Here is a 23,568-nt window from a genome sequence, read left to right on the forward strand (position 1 = left end):
CACTCTTCCTCACCACCATGCATGTTTAGCAAAGACTCCGAGGGCAGGTTGGGGCAGGTAGGCAGGGAGTGGAGGCAGCACCATCAAGAAGTCCCCAGCAGCCCTTTCCGAGCTTAAAGTATCACAGAATTAGAACTAGAAAGTTGTTTCACAAAGTTGTGTTGATTTTGCATTTGGTATAAAGCAATGTGATTTTTTCAGGCAAATTATTTCATCTCTCTGAGCCTCAGTATCCAAATCAGTGAAATGGAGATATTCACCCTGACTTCACAGCACAGAAATAAAATAGCATACATTAAAAAAATACCTAACAGTATGCCTGACACGAAGAAAATGGTCAACATTCATCCTCTTCCCCTTTCCCGAGTTATTAAGAAATCTGAAAGAATGTCTTTGCCTTCATAGACTTACAGTAGAGTTAGAAAGATATTGTGCCCAAACACTGTTTTGTAACAGGATAAGAAAAAAAATCACCATAAAACCTGGTATTGGAATTCCACTTAGAAAAGAAACTGTCTTCATTGGGAAAACTAATTTGATAAAACACTGTGGGTGAAATAGTTCCCTCCAAGAGTATGGCTTGCCAGAAGACAAACCACAGAGATGGCAAAATCCCAGGGCTCCCTATTATATAATTTTTAGTTGGCTTGTTTTACTTCCTTGTAAACATTTTCTGTTTCCCCAAGCATTCAGTAACATCTTCCACACACATATGCCTCGTGTGGGTGGTATTTGTGTAAATGAAAGGTGGGGGCTGGATTCCATAGCTGCATCACCTCCAGAAAGAGGTAGGACCAGATAAGCATAGTGAGTTTGTAGATCAGGATATTAAAGCCAGAAGTGAGCATGAAATTTAAGTCCTGGGGTTGGTCCTGGTTCTAGTTTGAGGACTCAAGGTAAAATACAAATTGTGGGGGAAAAAAAAATTGTCAAGCAGCTGGACCACCAGACAATAACAGGGAGAATTGGCTTCTTTGCAGCTGTCCTGATGGAGGATGAACAGGGCCTGGAAGTCCCTCATAAGTCAGGCTAGCACAAGAAAAGATGTCTCAAAAAGAGAATTTTCTCCTCCTAAATAAAGCAGGATGACTTTTTTTTTTTTTTTCGTAATCTCGACCCCCCCATACTCTCCAAAGGATTTATGGATCTGAGAGACACCCGTCTGTGTAAACACAGGGAGATTAAAAAGTGATCAGAAACCATGAAAAAAAGCAAGGACATGTTTATACTGGGAAGAAGGGAAGATGTGGGAATGGTATTTTAGCCTTCTGGTACCCTAGGAAGTAGCTACCCTGGAAGCTTTCTGTAGCTGACAGATGGAGTTATACCAACTCGGATGGAGAGTACTAGCTTATAGAAAGACTTTCTCCCAGGGGGTGTTTTCACCTGTGTATATATATGCAAGCTCCCTGGCTCTGCAAAGCCCACGGGCCTGTGCCATCACTATTTTAGGAGACACAGAAAAGCTCTTATAAAGGTGGGTGAGAGAGGGAGCTATTCTGACAACACGACTTTGCCTGTTAATTGGTCTTAAAAATTGTTGGATCTGCATAATGTATCGCAAGCTGAGAGTCTCCATAAAACATATGAAAATAAGAACCGATTACAAATCAGTAAATGGGAGAACAATAGGAATTGTCATCCAACATGCATGAACAATTAAAATGAGTTAGTCATAAACTATATTAAAATGAAGGCCACGGAGATGTGGATTTATGATTTGCACTAAAATGTGAGAGAATAATAATAGCCCTTTTTCTTAAGCCATCCAACTTAATTTTTTTTCAATGTGCTTCAGATACTGGCTATATAACTTGAGATGTCTAAATCGTAAAGCAGAATTATAGCCCAAATGATTTAAACAGCGACGTAAGACTAAATGCTGAATTTGTTTATACCCAAAAGCTTGTAAGTGGCTGAATGGAATTGAGTTTATGAAGAAAACACAGGCTCACTTCGTTTTATTGTGCTTCACGGATATTGTGTTTTTTACAGATTGAAGGTTTGTGGCAGCCCGGCCTCAAGCAAGTCTATTGAACACCATTTTTCCAAAAGCATTTGCTCTCTTCATGTCTCTATATCACATTTAGGTAATTCTCACCATATTTCAAGCATTTTCATTACTATATTTGTTATGCTCACCTGGGATCAGTGATCTTTGATGTTATTATTGTAGTTGTTTTGGGGCAGCATGAGCCACGCCCATGTAAGACGGCAAACTTGATAAATGTGTGTGTTCTGACTGCTCCACAGACCGGCCATTCCTCCTTCTCTCTCCCTCTCCTCGGGCCTCCCTATTACCTGAGACACAGCAATATTGAAATTAGGCCAGTTAATAACCCTACAGTGGCTTCTAAGTGTTCAAGTAAAAGGCAGAGTCACGTCTCTCACTTTAAATCAGAAGCTGGAAATGATTATGTTTATTGAGGATGGCATGTTGAGAGCCAAGACAGGCCAAAAGTTAGGTCTCTTGCACCAAACAGCAAGTTGTGAACACAAAGGAAAACTTCTTGAAAGAAATTTAAAATGTGACTCCAATGGATAGACGAATGGTAAGAAAGTGAAACAGCCTTCCTGCTGACATATAGAAAGTTTTAGTGGTCTGGATAGAAGATCAAACCAGCCACCATATTCCTTTAAGCCAAAGCCTAATCCAGAGCAAGGCCCTAACTCTCTTCAATTCTGTGAAGGCTGAGAGGTGAGGAAGCTCCAGGAAAAAAGCTCAAAGCTAGCAGAGGTTAGTTCATGAGGTTTAAGGAAAGAAATCATCTCCATAATATAAAACTGCAAAGTGAAGCAGAAGTGCTGATGTAGAAGCTGTAGCTGGTTATCAGGAAGATCTAGCTGAGATCATTCATGAAGGTGCCTACACTAAACAACAGATTTTCAGTGTAGACAAAACAGCCTTATGTTGGAAAAAGATGACATCTAGAACTTTCATAGCTGGAGAGGAGAAGTCAATGCCTGGCTTCAAAGAACAAGCTGACCCTCTTGTTAGGAGCTAATGCAGCTGATGACTCGAAGTTGAAACCAATGCTCATTTGCTGTTCTGAAAATCCTAGGACCCTAAAGAATTATGCTAAATCTACCCTGCCTGTGCTCTATAAGTAGAACAACAAAACCTGGATGGCAGCGCAGCTATTTACAACATGATTTACCAAATATTTTCAGCCCACTGTTGAGACCTACTGCTTAGAAAAAAAAGATTTCTTTCAAAATACTACTGCTCATTGACAATGCACCTGGACACCCAGGAGCTCTGATGGAGATGTATGAGATTAATGTTCTCATGCCTGCTTTTTTCATTTTGTTTATGGTTTCCTTTGATGTGCAAAAACTTATAAGTTTGATTAGGTTCCATTTGTTTATTTTTGCTTTTATTTCTTTTGCCTTGGGAGGCTGTGATTCTATCTCAGTCTTTTAGCGAGCCTCTGCCTCTGGACTGGGAACGGCACGTGTATGTCAGTTTGTGTAGGACAGGATGGCTGGAGGGGGCTGAAGTTGGGTATTTCCCTTTCCCCAGGTCAGTTAGGGTCTTAATAAAACCTCAACAGCTTAGGTGTTGGTAGTTTCTCTTGAAGACAGGCCTTGTTAAGGAGAACTGGATGCACTTGGTATGTTTCAAAATGGTTCCTTTTTCCCTTCCCCTGCTGGATGCATGAGGGGGTTTTTCTCCGGTATTCCTTATGAGAACCTGTAGAGGTCCTGGATGTAAAACTCACAAAAGTGTGGGAAGTTTTTAACTTTTAGGCTTGTCTACTCTGAGCCTCCACAATTTGTCAATTATAGTTCAAGTTTTCCTACCCCAGCCCCGGTTCAATTTGTGTGGAGGCTTCTGCTCTGGTGAGTTGTGATTCTCTGGTTCTGCCTGTCTGTCTCTCCAAGATAGCAGTTTACCTTGTGGTCTCAACTTACGGGCAGATCTATGAAGACTTGTTGATTTTTCAGTTTGTTCAGCTTTTTACTTATTGTTAGGATGGAATGAGTTTCAAGCACCTTACATGCCAGGCTGGAAATTACAAGTATGTTTTCTTTATTTTCCTATTTATTGTCATTTCATTTGTTAGACTATGAGCTCTAATGAGGGAGGCTTATAAGTCTATTTTTGCTTGTTGTTCAGAGGTGTATCCCTCATGTCTAGGACAGTGCCTGGCACATACTAGGGGCTCAGTGAATATGGGTTGAGTGAATTTTCTCTTTATCTTCATTTAGCCATTTAACTAACATGATACAACTTAATTAACTGAATTGTCTTAGTTCATTTAGGCTGCTGTAACAAAATATCATAATCTAGGTCACTTATAAACATTTCTCATAGTTCTGGAGGCTAGAAAATCCAAGATCAAAGTGCTGGCAGATCAGTGTCTGGGGAGAACCCATTTCCTGGTTCCTAGATGGTGGAATTCTTTTTGCTGTGTCTTCATATGGTGGATGGGAGAGGGAGCTCTGCGGTGTCTCCTGGCTAAGAACGCTAATATCCCATTCATGAGGGTTCCATCCTCATGACCTAAGCACCTCCCAAAGGCCCCATTTCCACATACCATCACTCTTGGGGATTAGGTTTCAACACACAAATGTTGCGGTGATACAAAACTTCGGTCTGTAGCAATATAAATTTAATATATTATATATTAAATACATAACTAAATTAATAGCATTATATAGATAATACATTATATTACATACTTTATATATTAACATATAGAAAACAATTTAGTGTAAATGCTGTTTATATTTGAATTGCTAATGAATAACATTTGCTAAGCAAGTTAATTTGGTGGACCAGACTGCATTAGAGTAGCACTCCCAATCTTTGTCATATCATGGCACATGGCATAGAAAATGAAAGTATTAAATAGCCAGCCAGTGAGTGACTCATATCTCCAGGGCTGAAGGTCTCAATTTCTAGTTCCATATGTCAACTGCATGCTGTTTTGAATGGCTGTCTCCCAAGGATTAAAGAGAGTTAAGGCCAAGAAGGGGAAAAAATGATGTGGAGGAAAGGTGTAATTGATGCTTCCCCATCATCAGGTAGCGTCCTCTCCAGTCTGCTCTCAGCCAGTCTTTCCCATCTCAGGTCCCCACTCCTGCCCCAAACCTTACATAATGCTCCACTTGGGTCAGCATATACTGGTCCCTCTCCCCACCTGTCCTAAATCTTACCAGTTCTTTGCCCATTAGGTCCCAGGCCATAGCAGGAAGGTGATTACCCGCCCTCCCATACAGAACCCCCTCTCCTGTGCTCCTGGGGTTTTTGGTCCACAGCACTGCATTTGAGCTTTGGACCCAGAATTTTAAGTTTGAAGTCATCTCACAGACAATCTTCAATTTTCAAGTGAAACACATGGGCCCAGAGAGGTAGAGGGATGGTGCCGGCTACAGCACCAGCTGGGGGCAGCCTTAGAACATGGGTGTCCTGGTCTCCTCCCCTTTCTGATCCCAGTTTCATCTCTCTTATGCTAATGATGACACTTGATAATTTATTGATAGGTGAGAACTGACTCATTGAAGCGTCTATATGATCTGTAGTAACAGCCAGATGGTTCTTAATAAAGCAAAAGCAGATGGCATTTAATAAAATGTTATATAAACATGCCTGAGAGCCATCAAAAACATTCTTTTCTGGACTCCCTACTAGTGGAAAATTATCAGACCAGACATAAAGCTGAATCAGCCTCTAAATTGTGTCCTGAGAAAATGTTTTATGTTCTTGTACACAGTATGGATAATAAAAAAATTTTTAGTGTAATTTTATCTCAGGTTTCTTAGCCTTACAGTGATAGTGTTTAGTGGCAATTTTAGAAGAAATGACAAAAGCTTCAGTAGAAACAAAAGGAAGGCCCTACGACTTCCTTCTCTCTTAAAGATCCAACCAAAGCAAATTTCCACACTTTCTTAGAAAAAGAGTTCTAGAAGGCATAAAAATATATTTTAATATCAGGGTAACAGAAACCATGACATTGCACTGCAGGGGTTGTTTTAAAAATCATTGCTCCAGAGAGCTTTCAAGAACAGAAGAAATAACAACCTGTTTTAAGTGAGTGAATATTGATTTACCTGAAGGTAAAAAAGTTGAACTTTCAGGATGTTTGACTTCCTCCCCAAATTCACCAGCCAGGCAATAGTCAAAAGTTAAGGCTTGAACGAAGTCCTGAGTTTAAATCCTAGTATCAATTATGCCAGACTTGTAGGCTGCCTCTTGGGGATTCAGTTTTTTCATCTGTAAAAATGGGGCTAGTAATATTTTATAGAGTGGTACAGAGAGTCACTGAAATAGTGTTTATAAAGGATCCCACTGGACAAAAGTAAGCATTCAAAAAAAAAATGTAGCAATTGTAGATATCAGAACTTGGGGCCGCTGTTCTAACTAAACTGAAAGCAGCAAAGTTGTGAAACAGAGGGTTTCCTTTTGGTAAACCTTCCATGTATCTTTCAGTTTCTTGCTCAAACACTGCTCTCCAGAAAGGCTATCAACATATATGCTCTAAGTGATTGTCTTGTTGCAGTGTGACTTTCATTGGAGATATTTTCATTTCAAGCCAATTTCTGATTCTAGATTGTGAGTCCTTATTTCTTGGCTGGAGGGAATGTCTGGCATTGCCCTGTGCGGGCAGAGCTTTTTTGGTGAGGAGAAAGCGATAGGAAATAGAACCTAGAGAGATTTCAAAGATGTTTGTTCCACTTTTCTGGATCCTTTGCTGCAAAGTCCTGATCAAAGATCCAGGACACATTTCTTGACAACTTTCCCTCCCAAGTCAGAATTACTGGGTTCTTTTTAAGCTTTTTCAGCAGGTCACTTCTCTGGTAGTTGTGAGCTTTTTAAGGGCAGGGAATGGCTTTATCCAGGTACATAGTGGGCATTCAATGATATTTGTAAAATGAAATGCCAAGGAACCTGAAACTAATAATGACAGCTACCATTTTCAAGTATCTACTGGGTGCCAGACAAATGACAGTAATCATGTGAGTTAGGTGTTATCCTCTCCACTTTACAGATGAGGAAACTGAGGCTTGGAGGTGTGGAAACAGCAAGTAGGAGGCAGAGATGGGACACAAACACAGTGCTTGTGCCAACTCCAAAATTATGAAACTGCCAAGTCTTAATCAGCTGCCCTTACTGACACTGGGTTTTGCTTATTTGGTTGGTTTTTGGTGTGTATTAGTCAGAGTTCTCCAGAGAAACAAAACCAATAGGATATATCTATATAGATATACAGATAGATCTGTATAGATATATGAAGTTTTCTAGGAAAAAGTTTTCTGTATACCTATCGGCTCTGTTTGGTTCTATATATAGATACCTAGATTATATCTTTATATGAGATTTATAATAGGAATTAGCTTACGTGATTATGGAGGCTGAGGATCCCAAGATCTGCCATCCACGATCTGGAGAACCAAGGAAGCCAGTGGTATAATTCCATCTGAGTTTGAAAATTGGAGAACTAGTAGTACCAATGTCTGAGGGCAGGAGAAGATGGATGTCCCAGCTAGGGCAGAGAGAGCAGATTCCTCCTCCTCTACCTTCTTGTTCTATTCAGGCTCTCAAAAAATGTGATGATACCCATCCACATTGGTGAGGGTGGCCTTAGTTGACAGATTCAAATGCTATCTATTTCCAGAAAACTCTCACAGATGCACCCGGAAATAACGTTTTACTAGCTATCTGGGTTGTCCCTTAGCCCAGTCAAGTTGATGCATAAAATTAACCATCACAGTGTTGATGTTTTGATTGCTTTTAATATGAGAACATTAGCAGAGGATTTACTTTCAGAAAGCAAACCTACTTGAATTCTGAAGTCTCTGTGTATCCATTTCCTGCTGGCCTTCTAGATTCCTCAGAGAAACCCATCCTTGCAGTGAGATGACAGGTGTAGATCTTCTGGGGGAAAAAAATGAAGCTTGAAGATTTCAAAGCAGGCTGTTAGAAAAAAGAACCCACTTCTGCCAACAGTTTGAAACAAAGTAAAATCTTTCATGATGTCAGAGGTGCCCAGGGTTGGCAGGGGCTGAGCTGCTGAAGCTGTTTTCTCTTCGACTATTCAGACTAACACATTTGCTTCGAATAGTCAGTCAAGATTCAATCAGATGCCAAGATAATTTTTCCTTGCCAAATTGTTTTTTCCATTGCAATTAGCATTTTAAAGGACCTCACCAAATAACAAACGTGTATACAGTTCCCACTGTCCCCCTCCAGTTAAAACTCAGCAAAGAAGTTGTATCAGTAATGATTGTGAAAGATAAAAATACCACCTCACTCACTCTATCACCAGTTTCTCCATGTTCTCTATATCCTTTAAACCAGGTGTAGGACTAAAAAAGGTTTTATTTTTTCATCGTATGCATTATATAATCTGAAAATAAATTATTTAACCTAAAAACAGGTCAGCTGTCTGGGTTGTTCTAATTGGGATTCTTCATAAAACCTTTGAGTTTGTCTTACACCTTTTTGTCCCCTAAAAGCATATTGAAGCTGAGCCTGCTAACTGCTCTCATAAACCCATTGCCTCTTTTTTTCTTAGGCACAAAAAGTACATTTTCCCATCTCCCTTGGGATTAGGGGGACCATGTGACTGATTTCCAGGAAGGTACACAGGCAAAGTGCCAGGCCCATGAAAATCTCCCATGAGGGAGCCTCCAGTTTCTTTACTTTGCAGCCTTCTGGAGGTGTCCATTTGGGGTACCCTTGGCAGCCTTGAATTGCAAATGGCAGAGCCTCCACCAGGTTGGTTCCTAAAGGAACAGAGACTACCCTCCTCCATCCCACTTCCCACACTTGGGAACTACCTTAGATTGTTCACTGGGGAAAAAAGAGCTAGTTTGGTATTTGAGCCATTATAATCTGGGGTTTTATTTGTTTTAGCAGTTAGCTCACCCTAACTAGTTGTCTTTCCTTGACCCAGCTACCTTTCCTCCTCCACCATGTTAGATGCTCCAGCCAACCCTTCTCATGGCACTTGATCAAGGTATCTCCTTATTGTTTATCTCTTTGCCTTCCCAGATAGACTCCCAAGCTCTATGAAGGCCTGGACTACATTTCCTTCACTCACCATTATATCCTCAGTATCTAATATAATGCTTGGCACGTAGTAGATCCTTAATACATATTTGTTAGATTGAAAAATGTTGGATGCATGAACTTTGCCTTTCTAATGCTGAGTATAGCAAATTTAGATGCTGGACAATCTTAAAGAAAAATGATAATGGGTGAGAAAATCTTAAGCAGCTATGAATTGCATTATTCCAGAAACCTGACCTCTGGTGAATAACTACTAGTCTTCATTGCAAATCTCCTTAATCCTGACAATGATGTATGTTTCTGTATGAACAATGAAGAAAAGAAATTTTTACCAGCTTTATTTAATGCCATTCTCTTTTATAAAAGCAAGTGTGGTAGAATGAAGATGTCTGGAAATTCTTTGCTCTTTCTCCCATTGAGAGGTAGAGTATAATTCCCGTCTCTGCATCTGGGCTTGCTTCAACAATAGAATGCTATGGGACTTACAGTCTGGGTTCTCAGGGTCTAAGTCATTAGACATATAGCTTCTGCTTTGTTTCTTGGAGTACTCACTTTTGGAGCCTGAGCATCCGTATAAGAAGTCTGACCTCCTTGAGACTACCACGATAAAGTGGCCATGTGTAAGGGACATGGTTGATAACCCCAGCTGAGCACTGCCTTCCAGTCATCACTGACAAGGCGTTAGACATGTGGGTGAAGCCATCTTGGACCTTCCAGACTAGGCCATTCACTAGCTAAGTTCCGCTGGGTTATCCCAGTCAGTGCCCCATGGCACTGAAGAATCACTGAGCTGAGCCTCGCTCCACTTCCTGACCTGAAAAATTGTGAGATATAAAATGATTGTTGTTTCTAGCCACTAAGTTTTAGGGTAGTAAGTAATAACTGAACAGCAAATTACTTCATTTCTTTATTTGTCCAATAATATTTGCATTGAGACTTTTAATTTTGACAATGTTGGCTGATCATTTGCTGGCCACCTAGTAAATTTCAGTTCTTCTGTCTGTATCTATGTCTTGCAGTTGAACTAGAGATGATCTGGACACTGAAAGAAATAAGCTGTTAATTCTGGGCCATATTTAACCCTCCATAAGCTTTTGATTTTAGAATGGTAATTGATAATATGCATTGGCAATACAGTCTCTAGTTAAAAAAAAAAACTTTGGGGATTCAGGGAAGTAAATTGGTTTAAAAATATATATCAATGTATGCCAAATTTTATTTTAATTTATGTTAGTAGCTATGTTCCTCTGGGAAGCAGTCAATATGGTAAAAGACAAAATTACACATGGTGAGAAATTTTAGGCTCAATTTAAAAGTGACATTAACTGAAAAGTAATTAATAAAGGAAAAGAAATGAATTTTTATTTAGGGCCTACTATGCTGAGTGCTTTCATACATCTTCTCTTTAAATCTCATAAGACTATAAGCAACTTACTCATTTGTAACTTGGACCTCCAACTGGTTGCTGTGAGAAAGAGATGAGTCAATCAATGCATGTAATGTACTTAGAACTGTGCTTGGTGACAGTAAATAGAAAGTACTTTATAAATATTAGCTGATGATTTTATTACTGTCTTCCTCAAGCATTTAATTGAAAGGGAGCGGACAGGACAAAAAAAAAAAAGTGAAGAATTTAAAACCATTGAGTTGCACCAAAAAGCTCATGCACTCTCGATTACAAGTGATTACCTATCTAGTTGAAGACTGGGGCTTGCTGGTGGGAACTTCATGAACATGCTGTTTATAAGGATTTTCTTAAGGTGAATGGTCGAGGTCAGGAGACAATAATCTCTAACAAGCGAGAGTCATCACTATACAATTTTATGAAGACAGAGAACCAAGAGCATAGATGAAAAGCCTCTTGACAGGGCCAGGACAGTGATTGTTTTTTCCTTCCAGTATTTGATTACTTTGGCCAGGCAGGGGACCAAAAGGGGACCACCTCTCTCAACCGTTTCTGTTCCTTCATTCATCCAACAATCATTCATTGTTCACCTACCCTGTGCCAAGTACTGCAAAGATGAGTAAGACCCCACAGTCTAGCTGGAGAAACAAACGAGAGAATGCATTAATTAATTCAACAATTATTTACTGAGTATCAGCCATCCATCAGGTACTATGCTAGGTGTGGAGTACAGTGAACAAAACTGACAAAAGCCCCTTCCGTCGTGGAGCTGATATTCTAGGGATGAAAAAGATAATGCATGAAATAAGTATGTGTATAGTCTATCAGATGCTGATCAGTGCAAAGGAGAAAAATAAAGCAGACGAGGAACTAGGGCACGTTCCTGTAGGTTGGTGATCTGGCTGTACTTTGAATAGCCAGGAACGGATTTACTAACCTAAATATAAGGAGGTGGGGAAACTGTAATCTAAATCATATGGGGGCCCAAGGGAAAGCCCTGTCTCTTTCCAGGCCCAGCTGAAGGCAGTAGCAGAACTCAAGACTCCTGACCCCAAGTTTGAGCTCACTCCTTGGGCCGCCGCGCCCGGCACCAGGGGGCGGGGTCGGAGCAAAGGTCCCGCCGCCCGCCCTCTTCTCTCGTGAGCCCCCGCCCCGCCTGGCTCCTCCGACTCGGCCGGCGCGGGGCGCGGGGCACGGGGCGTTTGGCTGCGGGGAGGTAAGTGCGGACCGCGGTGCTCTGCTCCGGCTCCAGGCCTGGATCCCTGGGGAGACGAGCCCGCGCGTCTCTTTCCCTCTGGGACGCCCTCCCGTCTGTCGCTTAGTCCTACGCGGGACGAGTGGGTGGGCTGCCCGCAGCTGGACCGCTGGCCCCTGGCATCTGCTCCAGTCCCCGGACCTTCACCCCCTTCCTATCCCCTCTCCCCCTCTCCCCTCTGCCAATTCCTTCCCTGGTTGTCGCGAGGACAGCGGGCACCTTCTGTTCCCCACCCCTGTTGGCGCCCCCTCCCCACTCCTTCATTCTTTGTCTTCCGGTTTCTCCTCCGGGTGCGCGGAGGCTCTCCCCGCCGGGCGCGTGGGTGCGGGAAGGGAAGGCGCGGGGAGGCGTGGAATTCACTCTTCGGCCTGGACCGAGTCCCCATCTATCGGCCTCCGGGATACTGGGCCCCGAGCTTGCGGAGGAGGCGGCCAAGCCCCCTTGGGTGTTCTCGGCCTGGGTGGGGTGACATCACAACTGCTCGAGGGGCTTCTTGGGGCCTTCACGTGCGGACCCCAGACCCTGTCGGAGTCGCTTCCCAACTGCACCTGACAGGGAAAGACTAGAGGGCGGCTCTTAGAAAGACATCAGTTGTAGAGTGCTCCCCACCCCCCCAATCTCTCGTTGAGAGCCGCCTCTGTTTAGAGGACTGGTGGAGGGATGGATGTCTTGGTTTCTCTGCCTTTAAGAGACAGACAGAGGGTCTAATCAGAGTGGAATGAAACAGCGCTGTGAGGTCAGAGAAACAGCTGAATAAATTAGAGTAAATTCATCGTTTTCCAAATGCACCACCAATGAGCTCTTCTCATAAACGGAAAGCAGCCAGGAGAAGATGAGCCCAGGCAATTAGAGAGATCTGAGAAACGTGGCCCAAGCCCCCAGCTGCTGCCCTTGGCCTGCCTGCTTCATGTTTTCCAGAAGAGCTTTTCAGTTTGTTCTTTTCTGAACTCTCGAGGGGACCAGAAGGTTCTTCTCTATTCTTAATCAGCCTCCTGTTAGCCACTCCACTTCCTCCAAAATCTTTGCTGCCTCACCCTGACTCCTTTTTCAAGCTCATGCCTGTTTTGTGACCATCCTTTGTTTTTTATTTCAGATTTTTATTTTAGAAGGAAATGCTAGAATACCTAGTCTTTAATATGTGTTGTTTAAAAAATGAGCTCAGGTACTGGGCTGTAAGCACGGGGAGATACAGAAGGATGACTCCTCTATTTTAAATTTAATAGACTCCATTTCACTTTGTCATTTAGAAAACCAAAAATAATTCAAAATCTGGTGATGTTGTAGGTAAAAGACAAGTACCTCAGTGATGTCTCATTTCCCTAATGAGGAAATAACATATATTTTATAGCCATGGTTTTTGCTTCCTTCATAACTGAAGTTAACCCTTTTGAACACATTTTCTCACTTTACAAAACAAATTATATGTAGCGCAAATTTAAAAAAACAAAAAACAAAAAAACCTGGGGAGTCAGCAGAGCAGGGTGGTCAAGGACTCAGGCTTGGGAAGCAGGTGGACCTTGGCTGGAATCTGGGCTCAGCAGTAATTCTCTATGTGATGTTCAGGACAGTGTTCATATTTTGTCTGTGGTCAGATAAGACTATGAGATGTCTTGTTCTTGTCTTGATTTATCATGACCACAAGGCGACCTTGCTCCATGCTGATGCTCTGACATTGTCCTGTGTTCACCAGGAAAACACAGGGCCAGTGCCAGCAACCCTAGGGCTAGCTGATGGAACCAGGCCAGCTCCCAGATGTCAGGACTGCTTTTTTCCTCGTGATCTTTAGCAAGTTACTTAACATTTTTGAAATTCAGTTTCTACATTTGTGGAAATGTAGGCAGTGCCTACCCAGGGTTGCAATGGAGATTAAATGAGGAAATGCGTGGAAAGGATTTCACCCAGTGGCACATAGCAGGAGTGTGGCATTTTTATAATAACAAAAATTTAGAAATAACCCAAGTGATGAGCAATACAGGCCAGGTTAAATAAGCGACGGCACATTCGTGTGGAGCGGGGCTATGCAGCTGTATTATGCAGAGAGTATTAACCATGGGAGGATCTCCAGGGCTTACTGCTACATGACAGAAAGCAAGATGCAGAACAGTGTGTTGACTCCTTTTTACTTACATTTGTATAAAGAAACATACAGGTGCTATGCCTGAAGGAGAGATGGGTGAAAGGGTAGATGGGACCTGGGTAGGAATGGGATTTCTCAGTGTAGATCTTTCCCCATAGTTTAGATATTTGAGCCGTGTAAATGTATTATATATTCAACCATAATAATGAAAAAGAAACCTCTAACTTCAGCTTCACAAGAATATTCTCAGAGTTCCTTGATGGAGTAAGCCTAATTCTAATAAAAACCTCCAAAGCAACAGCCACATCCTTTAACTCTTCCTAGAGCAACCTACCCTGTCAAGAGGCTGTGTTTGTTGTTAGGTTGAAACAAAAATTAAAAAGTAATTTAGGAGTGCCCTTTCTTCATCCTCTAATCCCTCTGGGGCATATTGTTGTCATTACTAAGGCGTTGCTGCCCACAGCAGATGGGTTTTGTTACATTTTGTTTTTTAATGGCAAGTCTGATTTGCCTTCTTCAGAAAACTGTTTAATCTGAAGGCAAGTTAGTGAACTTCCTTCCCGGTTGTCCCAGGAAGGAATAGAAACCCTGAAAACGGAGATACTGACACCCATGGTGAACTGAGGCAGACTCTGCTGGGGCTTTTGGACAAGTGGTATGAAGTTCCATGTGTCACTGGGGAGACCTTATTTTGTTCAAAGTTCTTTCCTTGTGTTTGACAAGATGAATCTTGCATCTTATCCTTGATCCACTCAGCAGTTACTGTCTTGTTGTCCCCTACCAACCTGCCCCTCCCGAATTCCCTCTCTTGGTAACTGGCATCTCCATCTCATCAGCCAAGCCAGGCCTGCACTGTTTGGAGGCCCTGCTGGGGTCTATTCTCTTTCGTCACCACACTCACATCCAACCAGAGTTGTGGAGAAACCACCAAGCCAGCATCCTTACGCCACCGACCTAGTTCAGTGTCATCATCTGTTGTTTGTTTCTAACCTTGTTTCCTGCCAGCTGGTTTCCTATTTTGCTTCCAGAAGATCTAAGTGACCGCTCTGATCACATTACTTTAATCACATTTATTGAATAGTATATACGTCTTCCACCCCACCAGCTGAAGAGTGACTGGGCTTTCATTTCTGGATTTAAAAGTAATAGCTAGTTGCTTTCCATTTATGAATAGAGGAAATCACACAGTGTAGAGGAAAAGCACATTTGACCCTTCAGAAAAGTTGGGGTGGTCAGTATGCTGTTCAACAGATATTCCTAGGTCTCTGCCTTCCAGATATTTAGTAGGATTGTATTTCCTGACTGTGATGGTTGGCTGAGGCCACGTGCCTAGTTCTGACAAATTGAGTGGAAATGACATGTGTCAGTTTTGGGGCAGAGTATTTAATTGCTGGTGTGAGACTCTGCAGAAATCTCTTTCCTGTTGGCTGACGACCGACAATGTTCAAGGTGGTGTCTGCCCCTTCAGTCAGGACCCCTGGAGGTCTATGTTGAGCAAAGCTCTCCTGTCTTCCTGTACTGGACATGTAGTGTGAGCAATAAATAAAGCTTTATGGTTGTAAGACACCAAGATTTGGAGGCATAACCTAGCCTATCCTGACTTACACACATATTTTCTTTCAGTATTTCAATCTGACTTTTTAAATATTACTGGAGCTCAAACTAAAGGCTTCTCTAAGGAGAAGGCATTGTTTCATGTATACTGATGATACAAGGGAGAAATAATGTAATTTTAGAAAGAAAGAGTCATGAAATAATAACTTCCTATATATATATATTTTTTTTCAGGTTATCTGGAGTTCTCAAAATGTTTGCCAAAGCAACAAGGAATTTTCTTAGAGAAGTTGATGCTGGAGGTAACCTGATCGCAGTATCAAACTTAAATGACTCTGATAAATTACAGCTTCTAAGTTTGGTGACCAAAAAAAAGAGATTCTGGTGTTGGCAGAGACCCAAGTACCAGTTTTTATCTGTCACTCTTGGAGATGTACTCACAGAAGACCAGTTTCTGAGCCCAGGTATGTTTCTTTGAGTATCTTCTACGATTAGTTCCAGAACAGGACATGATTCTTCTAGACACATGTTGTCTTGAGTGATTTTAAGGTGACACCTTATAATAAATAAATTATATTTCTTTTAACATACCCTCTCTTAAAATGATGAAGTTCTGCAGGCCTGACCTGAAAAATTATAGCTCAGTCTTTAAAAAATAATATTGCAGATTTTGGTATAAAAGTAAGACTCAGCATAAGTGGGATGGATCTACACCCCAGATTTGGTTTGGCCTTGAGGTTGATGGTGCCACATATCCATCAGGAGGGCTGAACTCAGTTTTTACAGTGATTAGGAGGTGCCATGAGGGTTCTGCATGTGGGCTGGGGCTTGCAAGGTTTCAGTTTCCTGCCGGTGCCAATGGAGAGAGCATCTGGGGTTTCTTACTAGATTACCCAGCTGTGTAACATAAAGGAAAGAGGGAGTGGTGGGCTTGAAATATCAAAAATGGGATTTGACTCATTATTACAAAGGAATATTTACAAAATGCTGAAGAAAACAAATCAACAAAAATTCTTCCATCAAGTGTTAATTCCCATTGACACTTGGATTGTAGTCTTTTCTTTCTCTGCATCCAATTTTTTTTTTTAATTGAGGTATAGTCAGTTTACAGTGTTGTGTCAGTTTCGGGTATACAGCACAATGCTTCAGTCATATATGAATATACATATATTCATTTTCATATTCTTTTTCACTGTAAGCTACTGCAACATACTGAATATATTTCCCTGTGCTATACAGTATAAACTTGTTTATCCATTTTATATATATCAATCAGTATCTGCAGTATCACTTCCCACCCCTCTCCCCCTGGCAAACACAAGTCTATATTCTATGTCTGTGTGTCTGTGAGTCTGTTTCTGTTTTATATATAAGTTCATTTGTCTTTTTTTTAAAATTCCACATGAGTGATATCTTATGGTATTTTTCTTTCTCTTTCTGACTTACCTCACTTAGAATGACATTTTTTAAAAACAAAATTGGAAGTACACTACATATAATTTTTATATACTCCTTATTTATTTTTTATTTAACCTTATATGTTTTCCTTCATAGGTTTAAATATTTCTTAATACTATTTTCAACAGTGTATATGCACCTTAATTTGCTTAACCATTCCAATTTAGTGCTTCATAAAGTTGCAGTGAACACTTTTGTCCGTTTTTCCTTTAAGCAATTGCTTTAGCATAGAGTATTTTTTTAATTAAAAACATTTTTAATTGAAAAATTTTTTCTTATTGAGATATAGTTGACTCAATATTATATTTCAGGTATATATACAACATAGTGATTTAAAACTTTTATAGATTACACTCCATTTATAGTTATTATAAAATATTGGCTATATTCCCTGTGCTGTACAGTATATTCTTATAGCTTATTTATTTTATACATAGTAGTTTGTATCTCTTATTCTCCTACTCCCACCTTATCCCTCCCCGCTTCCCTTTCTCTACTGGTAATCATTAGTTCTCTATATTTTTTTATACACGTTTATTTTTTAAGATTCCACATGTAAGTGATAACATGCAGTATTTGTCTTTCTCTGATTTGTTTCACTTAGCATAATATCCTCTAAGTCCATTCTTGTTGCAAATGGCAAGATTTCATTATTTTTTATGGCCGAGTAGTATTCCATTTTATATATACACCACATCTTCCTTATCCATTCTTCTGTTGTTAGACACTTAGGTTGCTTCCATATCCTGGCTATTGTAAGTAATGCTGCTGTGAACATTGGGGTAACATAGATTCTTAACAATAGAATTCCTGGTCCAGAAGTTGGGAACTTTTCGAGGACTTGTGATATTCATTACTACACTTATTGGAACATGGTGATGCCTGAAAGTACCATCAGCTCTTAATTATTGGACTAAATGATGTTTGAGTCTTCTATCAGCTCTAGTTTTTGAATTTTGTGATTGCATCTCTATTAAAGGGGAAAAGAGATAAAGGAGATAATTTGAGTTGACAAAGAATCTCCAAATTTTCTTCCCAACCAGCATTCTAGCCAGTGCTTTCTTCAACCAGGCTCATTATCAGAACTGTCAAGTGGTGGGCAAATGAACTGGTATTCATTTTATGTCATTTTCACCCCCAGATGTCTGCTAGAACTTCTACTGAGTGGTGTAATGACTAAATATGAGCAAAGGAAAGGGGAAAAAAATTCATAGAACGGACCACAGACCCCTGAGTTACTGGGATTTCACTGCTCTGTGCTATTGAGGTGCCTGTCTCATGGAGTCCTGAGAGACCTTGACGACTCGTGTGAGATGGGTCAGGCCAGTTGCACTCCCTGTTAATGAAGAAGTCCCACGTAGGCTCATGGTCTGAGGCCAGAACAAACCCGGGTTCTGTGTCCTGTTAGTGTTAGGGCTGTAATGAGAGGTGCCTTCTACTTCGTCTCCTGAGCAGATTCGGGATACTTCACCTTTGCTGTTTTTGCCCTTTGCAACAATACCGGAGTGTTGTGTTACCAGGGGATGTGGAGGTTGGAGGGTGGTGACCTGGCTGCTGGCAGTCCCAGTGATAGCCTGTTGGTTTCCTCACTCTTCCCCTCCCACCCACAGCAATTGATGACTTGATGCAGAAGTGTGCGCAGACCACGTCTGTTTTGGAGGTGTGTCTAGCATGGCACTTTGGAATAGTCTTGATTGTCCCCATCTGCTGTGAGGTGTAATCTTAGGGACAGAGTTTCCAGGAGTGGTAATAAGCCTGACTGAGACCAGAACTAGAACCTGAAGATAGAATTTCTTTCTGTGCAGCACTTTGTATTACTTAGGACAGTCCTGTTTGTCAGGAAGTGATGTTACTCTGGCCTAAAGCCAGTGGATGGGGTGAGCACTTGCTCTGTGCCAGGCTCCGTAGGACATGTTTTACAGACATCAGCTTGCAGCAGAACCCATCAGGTAGATGTTATTAATTATCTCCAAATTACGACAAACCTGAGATTTGGGGAGATGGATGTTCCCTAAGATCTCCCAGCTAGCAATATTACAGTAGTGATACAATCTTGAGCTCCTAACAGCTGCTCTATGCTGCTTCCCAAAACATTTCCCAGAGTGTCTGTTTTCTCAAGATGTGAATCGAGGACATTTTCACAGGCTTCTTATTTGGGCAATGATTCTCCAGTTTGTAAACTTCACAGATGAATGGTGATGAACCCTGGTTGAGGAATGGGTTTTCTTGACTGCTGTGAAAGAAATAGAGGTGTTGAGGGCAGTGACTGGATGGAAGGAAGCCTTTCAGACCCCAGTGGATTTGAATCCATTATGAATTGCCACCAGGAGCCCAGGAGAGCCTTGGGTCAGGGCAGTGGAAAGGGCCATTTACTTTAACTCTTACTCAGAGTGAGTGTGAGGTTCCTAAGAGATGCTCAGTGTAGCCTTACTGAATGATGGTGTCTGAGACTATTTTTATGATAGTATTTGGTTGAATTAAAAATAAGAACAGTAGGCATCTGGAGACATGAGGAGGCTGGCAGTTCAGGTCTGAGGTCATCAGATATTTATCTTGAGCATTTAGATAAAAAGGGCAGATCCTGAAGGCAGTCTAATAGCAAGCACCTGGGTATGACCAGCTAAGGCTCCCGGCAATCCCTAGGGGAGTTGATTGAAGCTGGGACACTTCCTGAGTGCCTGGGAAGCCAGGAAGGAAGAATGAGGAGTCTGGAGCTTGTGTGTTCTGGGATGGTGTCTGAGGCAGGGAGGAAGGGCATGCCACGGGCATTATCAGGAACACAGAGATAAGGAATTGCTTGATAAGGAATGACTGGGTAGAGGTCAAATATAAACAGGTAAGTATGGGGAGAGAACTGTTTGAATGGGGATGGTCATGAAGGCCAGGGGAGTGTTCCCCAAGGCCACCAGTGGGAAGGGAAGATGCCCAAGGACAGGTTCAGGTGACCAGCCTACCAGATACCGAGTGGGGGCCACTCCCTGGGTTGGGGATGGGGGGAGTGCTGGGCTGCTGTTTTCTCACTGTTCAGGTGTCATCCTCATCTAGTCCCCTCACCCAGGAGAAACACAATTAAAATGTTCTGTTTCTTTATCTGGACAGTGGTTAAAGAGATATTTGATTTAAAATTATTCTGGAAGCTCTGTAGATACTTTTGGGGCACTTATGTATATGTGTGTAGATTGCAATTGAAAGATGAAAAAACGAAAAAGCACCCAGTAGAGCCCCCGGCCACCAGTGCACACACGCCATGCTCAGTCTGCACCTGCTGTGCCGGCGCCCTCTTGCTTTGCCCACAGGCACAGCATGGCGGCCAGCTCTCCTTTTGGAGTGCCAGCCTCCCACTTCCCAGGGGTCTCCACGGGATGGGAAGGCTAGGCGAGGCACAGAGGTGGCCGTTTGGTTATCAGATTCCTTTGCATGTCTCTCTCCAGTGGTCGTGGAGTCGGACTTTGTGAAGTACGAGGGCAAGTTTGAAAACCACGTGAGCGGGACCCTCGAGACGGCCCTGGGGAAGGTGAAGCTGAACATTGGAGGCAAGGGCCTCGTGGAGAGTCAGTCCTCATTTGGATCCCTAAGGAAGCAGGAGGTGGACTTGCAGCAGCTCATCGGAGATGCCCAGGAGAGGTAACGGCACTCTTGCTTGGCATTTTGGAGTTTGGCACGTCTCTCACTTAAAGGTCATTTGGTTGGAATTTCGCTAGAAGGGTGACATTGGGAACATGGCCAATCAACAAACAGCACTGAAGGCCCATCTGCTGAAACTCGAGGAGTAAAGCATCCTCTAGACTTTGATGGTTCTTAGCCTGAGGGGGGAGATGTGGGAAGCACTTTAAAAGGGTGTTACCTCAGGCAAATGTGTACTTTAAAAAATTGCATGATTTGTAAAATACCAACAGTGAGAACGCTCTGTCCTACGTTTTTGAATTTTAATATCAGACACCTCCCCTCTGATCCTTATGATTTTCTGATTAGAAAGAGACAGGTGAGGGGCTTCAGGGAAAGAGATGGTTTGTAACTCTGAAGTCTTGAAGAAATCCCACATTTACTCATGGTTTAGCTTTCGGTGAGTACATGTTACCCCAGTAAAATGATAATACATCATTATTTGACCTTACGTTTATTCAGCGTTCCGTAAGTAATTTGCTGAGTGTCTGCTGTGTACTATGTATTGTCCTCCATGGTAGGGGTGCTGCTGTGAACAAAATGCCACCATTCCTGCCCTATATTCTAGTGGGGACAGACACACAACATGCAACTAAATAAGTAGAATATATATTATAGAAGGCTGATGGGGATCGCTGGAGCGGAGAAAAGTGTAGCAGAGGAGGAGGATAGGGCATGCCAGGAATGGAGCTATGCTTTGAAAAAGGGGCCAGAGAGGCATCCTGCAGGAGCTGGCAACAGAAGAAAGACTTGAATTTGAGGAGGGAGCGAGCATAGGGGTGTCCTGGGCAAGAGGGCTGTGGGCAGAGGTGGTGTGACTGGAGCTGAGTAAGCCAGGCAAGAGCAGGTGAGGTCAGAGGGGGCAGAGGAGCGGGTGGCAAGTCCCATAGGACCTGACAGGCCACAGGAAAGACTTTAACTCTTGTTTTAAGTTGAAGTATTGTTAATTTACAATATTGTGTTAGTTTCGCGTGTACAGCAGAGTGATTCAGTTCAGTTCTGTGTGTGTGTTATATATATATATATATATATATATTCTTTTTCAGATTCTTTTCCATTATAGATTATAACAAGATATTGAATATTATTCCCTGTGCTATAAAGTAGGACCTTGTTTACTTTATACATAGTAGTGTGTATATGTTAATCCCAAACTCTTAATTTATCCCTCCCCTTTTGGTAACTGTAGTTTGGTTTCCATATCTGTGTGTCCATTTCTGGTTTGTAAGTAAGTTCATTTGTTTGTTTTTTTTTAGATTCCACGTATAAGTGATACCATATGTTATAGATCTTTCTCTACTTAATTCACTTAATATCAATCTCTAGGTCCATCCATGTTGCTGCAAATGGCATTATTTCATTCTTTTTTTTATGGCTAAATAGTATCTGTCTATTCTGTCTACACACACACACACACACACACACACACACACACACACACACACTACACTATACAGTCATCTGTCGATGGACATTTAGGTTGCTTCCATGTCTTGGCTATTGTAAATAGTGCTGATGTGAACATTGGGGTGCATGTATCTTTTTGAATTGGAGTTTTCTCTGGATATATGCCCAGGAGTGGGATTGCTATATCACATGGTAAGTCTTATTTTCAGTTTTTTAAGGAACCTCCATATTATTCTCCATGGTGGCTGCACCAATTTACATTCCCACCAACAGTGTAGCAGGATTCCCTTTTCTCCACATCCTCTCCAGCATTTATTATTTATTATTAGTAGACTTTTTGATAATGGCCATTCTGACCAGTGACCTCATTGTAGTTTTGATTTGCATTTCTCTAATAATTAGCAGTATTGAGCATCTTTTCATGTGCCTGTTGGCCATATGGATGCCTTCTTTGGAGAGATGTCTATTTAGGTCTTTTGCCCATTTTTTGATTTTTTTTTTTTTTGATATTGAGCTGTATGAGCTGTTTGTAAATTTTGGAAATTAGTCCCTTGTCGGTTGTATCATATGCAAATATATTCTCCTTTTTCATAGGTTATCTTTTCATTTTGTTTGATTTCCTTTGCTATGCAAAAGCTTTTAAGTTTAATTAGATCCTGTCTGTTTATTTTTGCTTTTATTTCCATTATTCTAGGAGCTAGTTTAAAAAGAATATTGCTGCAGTTTATGTAAAAGAGTGTTCTGCCTATGTTTTCCTTTAGGAGTTTTAGAATATCCAGTCTTACATTTAGGTCCTTGATCCATTTTGAGGTTATTTTTGTATATGGTGTTAGAGAATGTTTTAATTTCATTCTTTTACATGTAGCTGTCCAGTTTTCCCAGCACCTCTTGCCAAAGACACTCTTTTCTTCATTGTATATTTTTGCCTCCTTTGTCATGATTAATTGACCATAAATGTATGGGTTTATTTCTGGACTTTCTGTCCTGTTCCACTGATCTATGTGTCTGTTTTTGTGCCAGTACCCCACTGTTTTGGTTACTGTAGCTTTGCTGTACAGTCTGAAGTTGGGGAGCATGATTGCCCCAGCTCTGTTCTTCTTTCCTAAGATTGTTCTGTCTATTCAGGGTCTTTTATGTTTCCATACAAATTAAAAAATTTTTTGTTTCAGTTCTGTGAAAAATGCCATTGGTAATTTGCTAGGGATTGCACTGAATCTGTAGACTGCCTTGGGTAGTATAGCCATTTTAACAGTATTGATTCTTCCAATCCAAGAACACGGTATAGCTAGCTCTCCATCTGTTTGTGTGGTCTTCAGTTTCTTTCATCAGTGTGGAAAGACTTTAACTCTTACTTAGAGTGAGATGGGAAGCCACTGGGAAGAAGACATTGGGAAGGGAAGTGACATGATCTGACTTATGTTTTAGAAGGATCATTCATGGCTGCTGGGCTGAGAGACTGGATGGGTGGAAGCCAAGAGTCCAATGGAGAGGTTATTGCAAAAATCCTGACAAGAGATGATACTTCAGTTTTTACAGTAACATATGTGCATTTTCGTGTGTAATTTTATCACTTTTTCTTTTAAAACAGAAATTGCCAGTCCAAATAAATTAAGAGAAAACTTGCTTGTGTTTAAGTATAAGTAGCTTATCTCCTTGTTTTCAGTATTCTTAGGATTATGTGAAATATAAAATATGTTTTCTCATTGAAGAAAACAATGTTTAAAAATTAA

General features: G+C 41.4%; 1 protein-coding gene across 1 annotated transcript in view; it reads left to right on the forward strand.

Moving 5' to 3' along the window:
* Positions 1-11,489: 11,489 nt before the first annotated feature.
* GSDME (gasdermin E) overlaps positions 11,490-23,568 on the forward strand; it is a 53,186-nt gene continuing 41,107 nt past the window's right edge. The window contains 3 exon segments of the mRNA XM_032483842.1: positions 11,490-11,640; positions 15,545-15,774; positions 20,200-20,392. Coding sequence (XP_032339733.1) covers positions 15,564-15,774; positions 20,200-20,392 — 404 coding nt within the window. The 5' untranslated portion in view covers positions 11,490-11,640; positions 15,545-15,563.

This window comes from Camelus ferus, chromosome 7 (assembly GCF_009834535.1).
Source record: "Camelus ferus isolate YT-003-E chromosome 7, BCGSAC_Cfer_1.0, whole genome shotgun sequence".
Classification (NCBI taxonomy): domain Eukaryota; kingdom Metazoa; phylum Chordata; class Mammalia; order Artiodactyla; family Camelidae; genus Camelus; species Camelus ferus.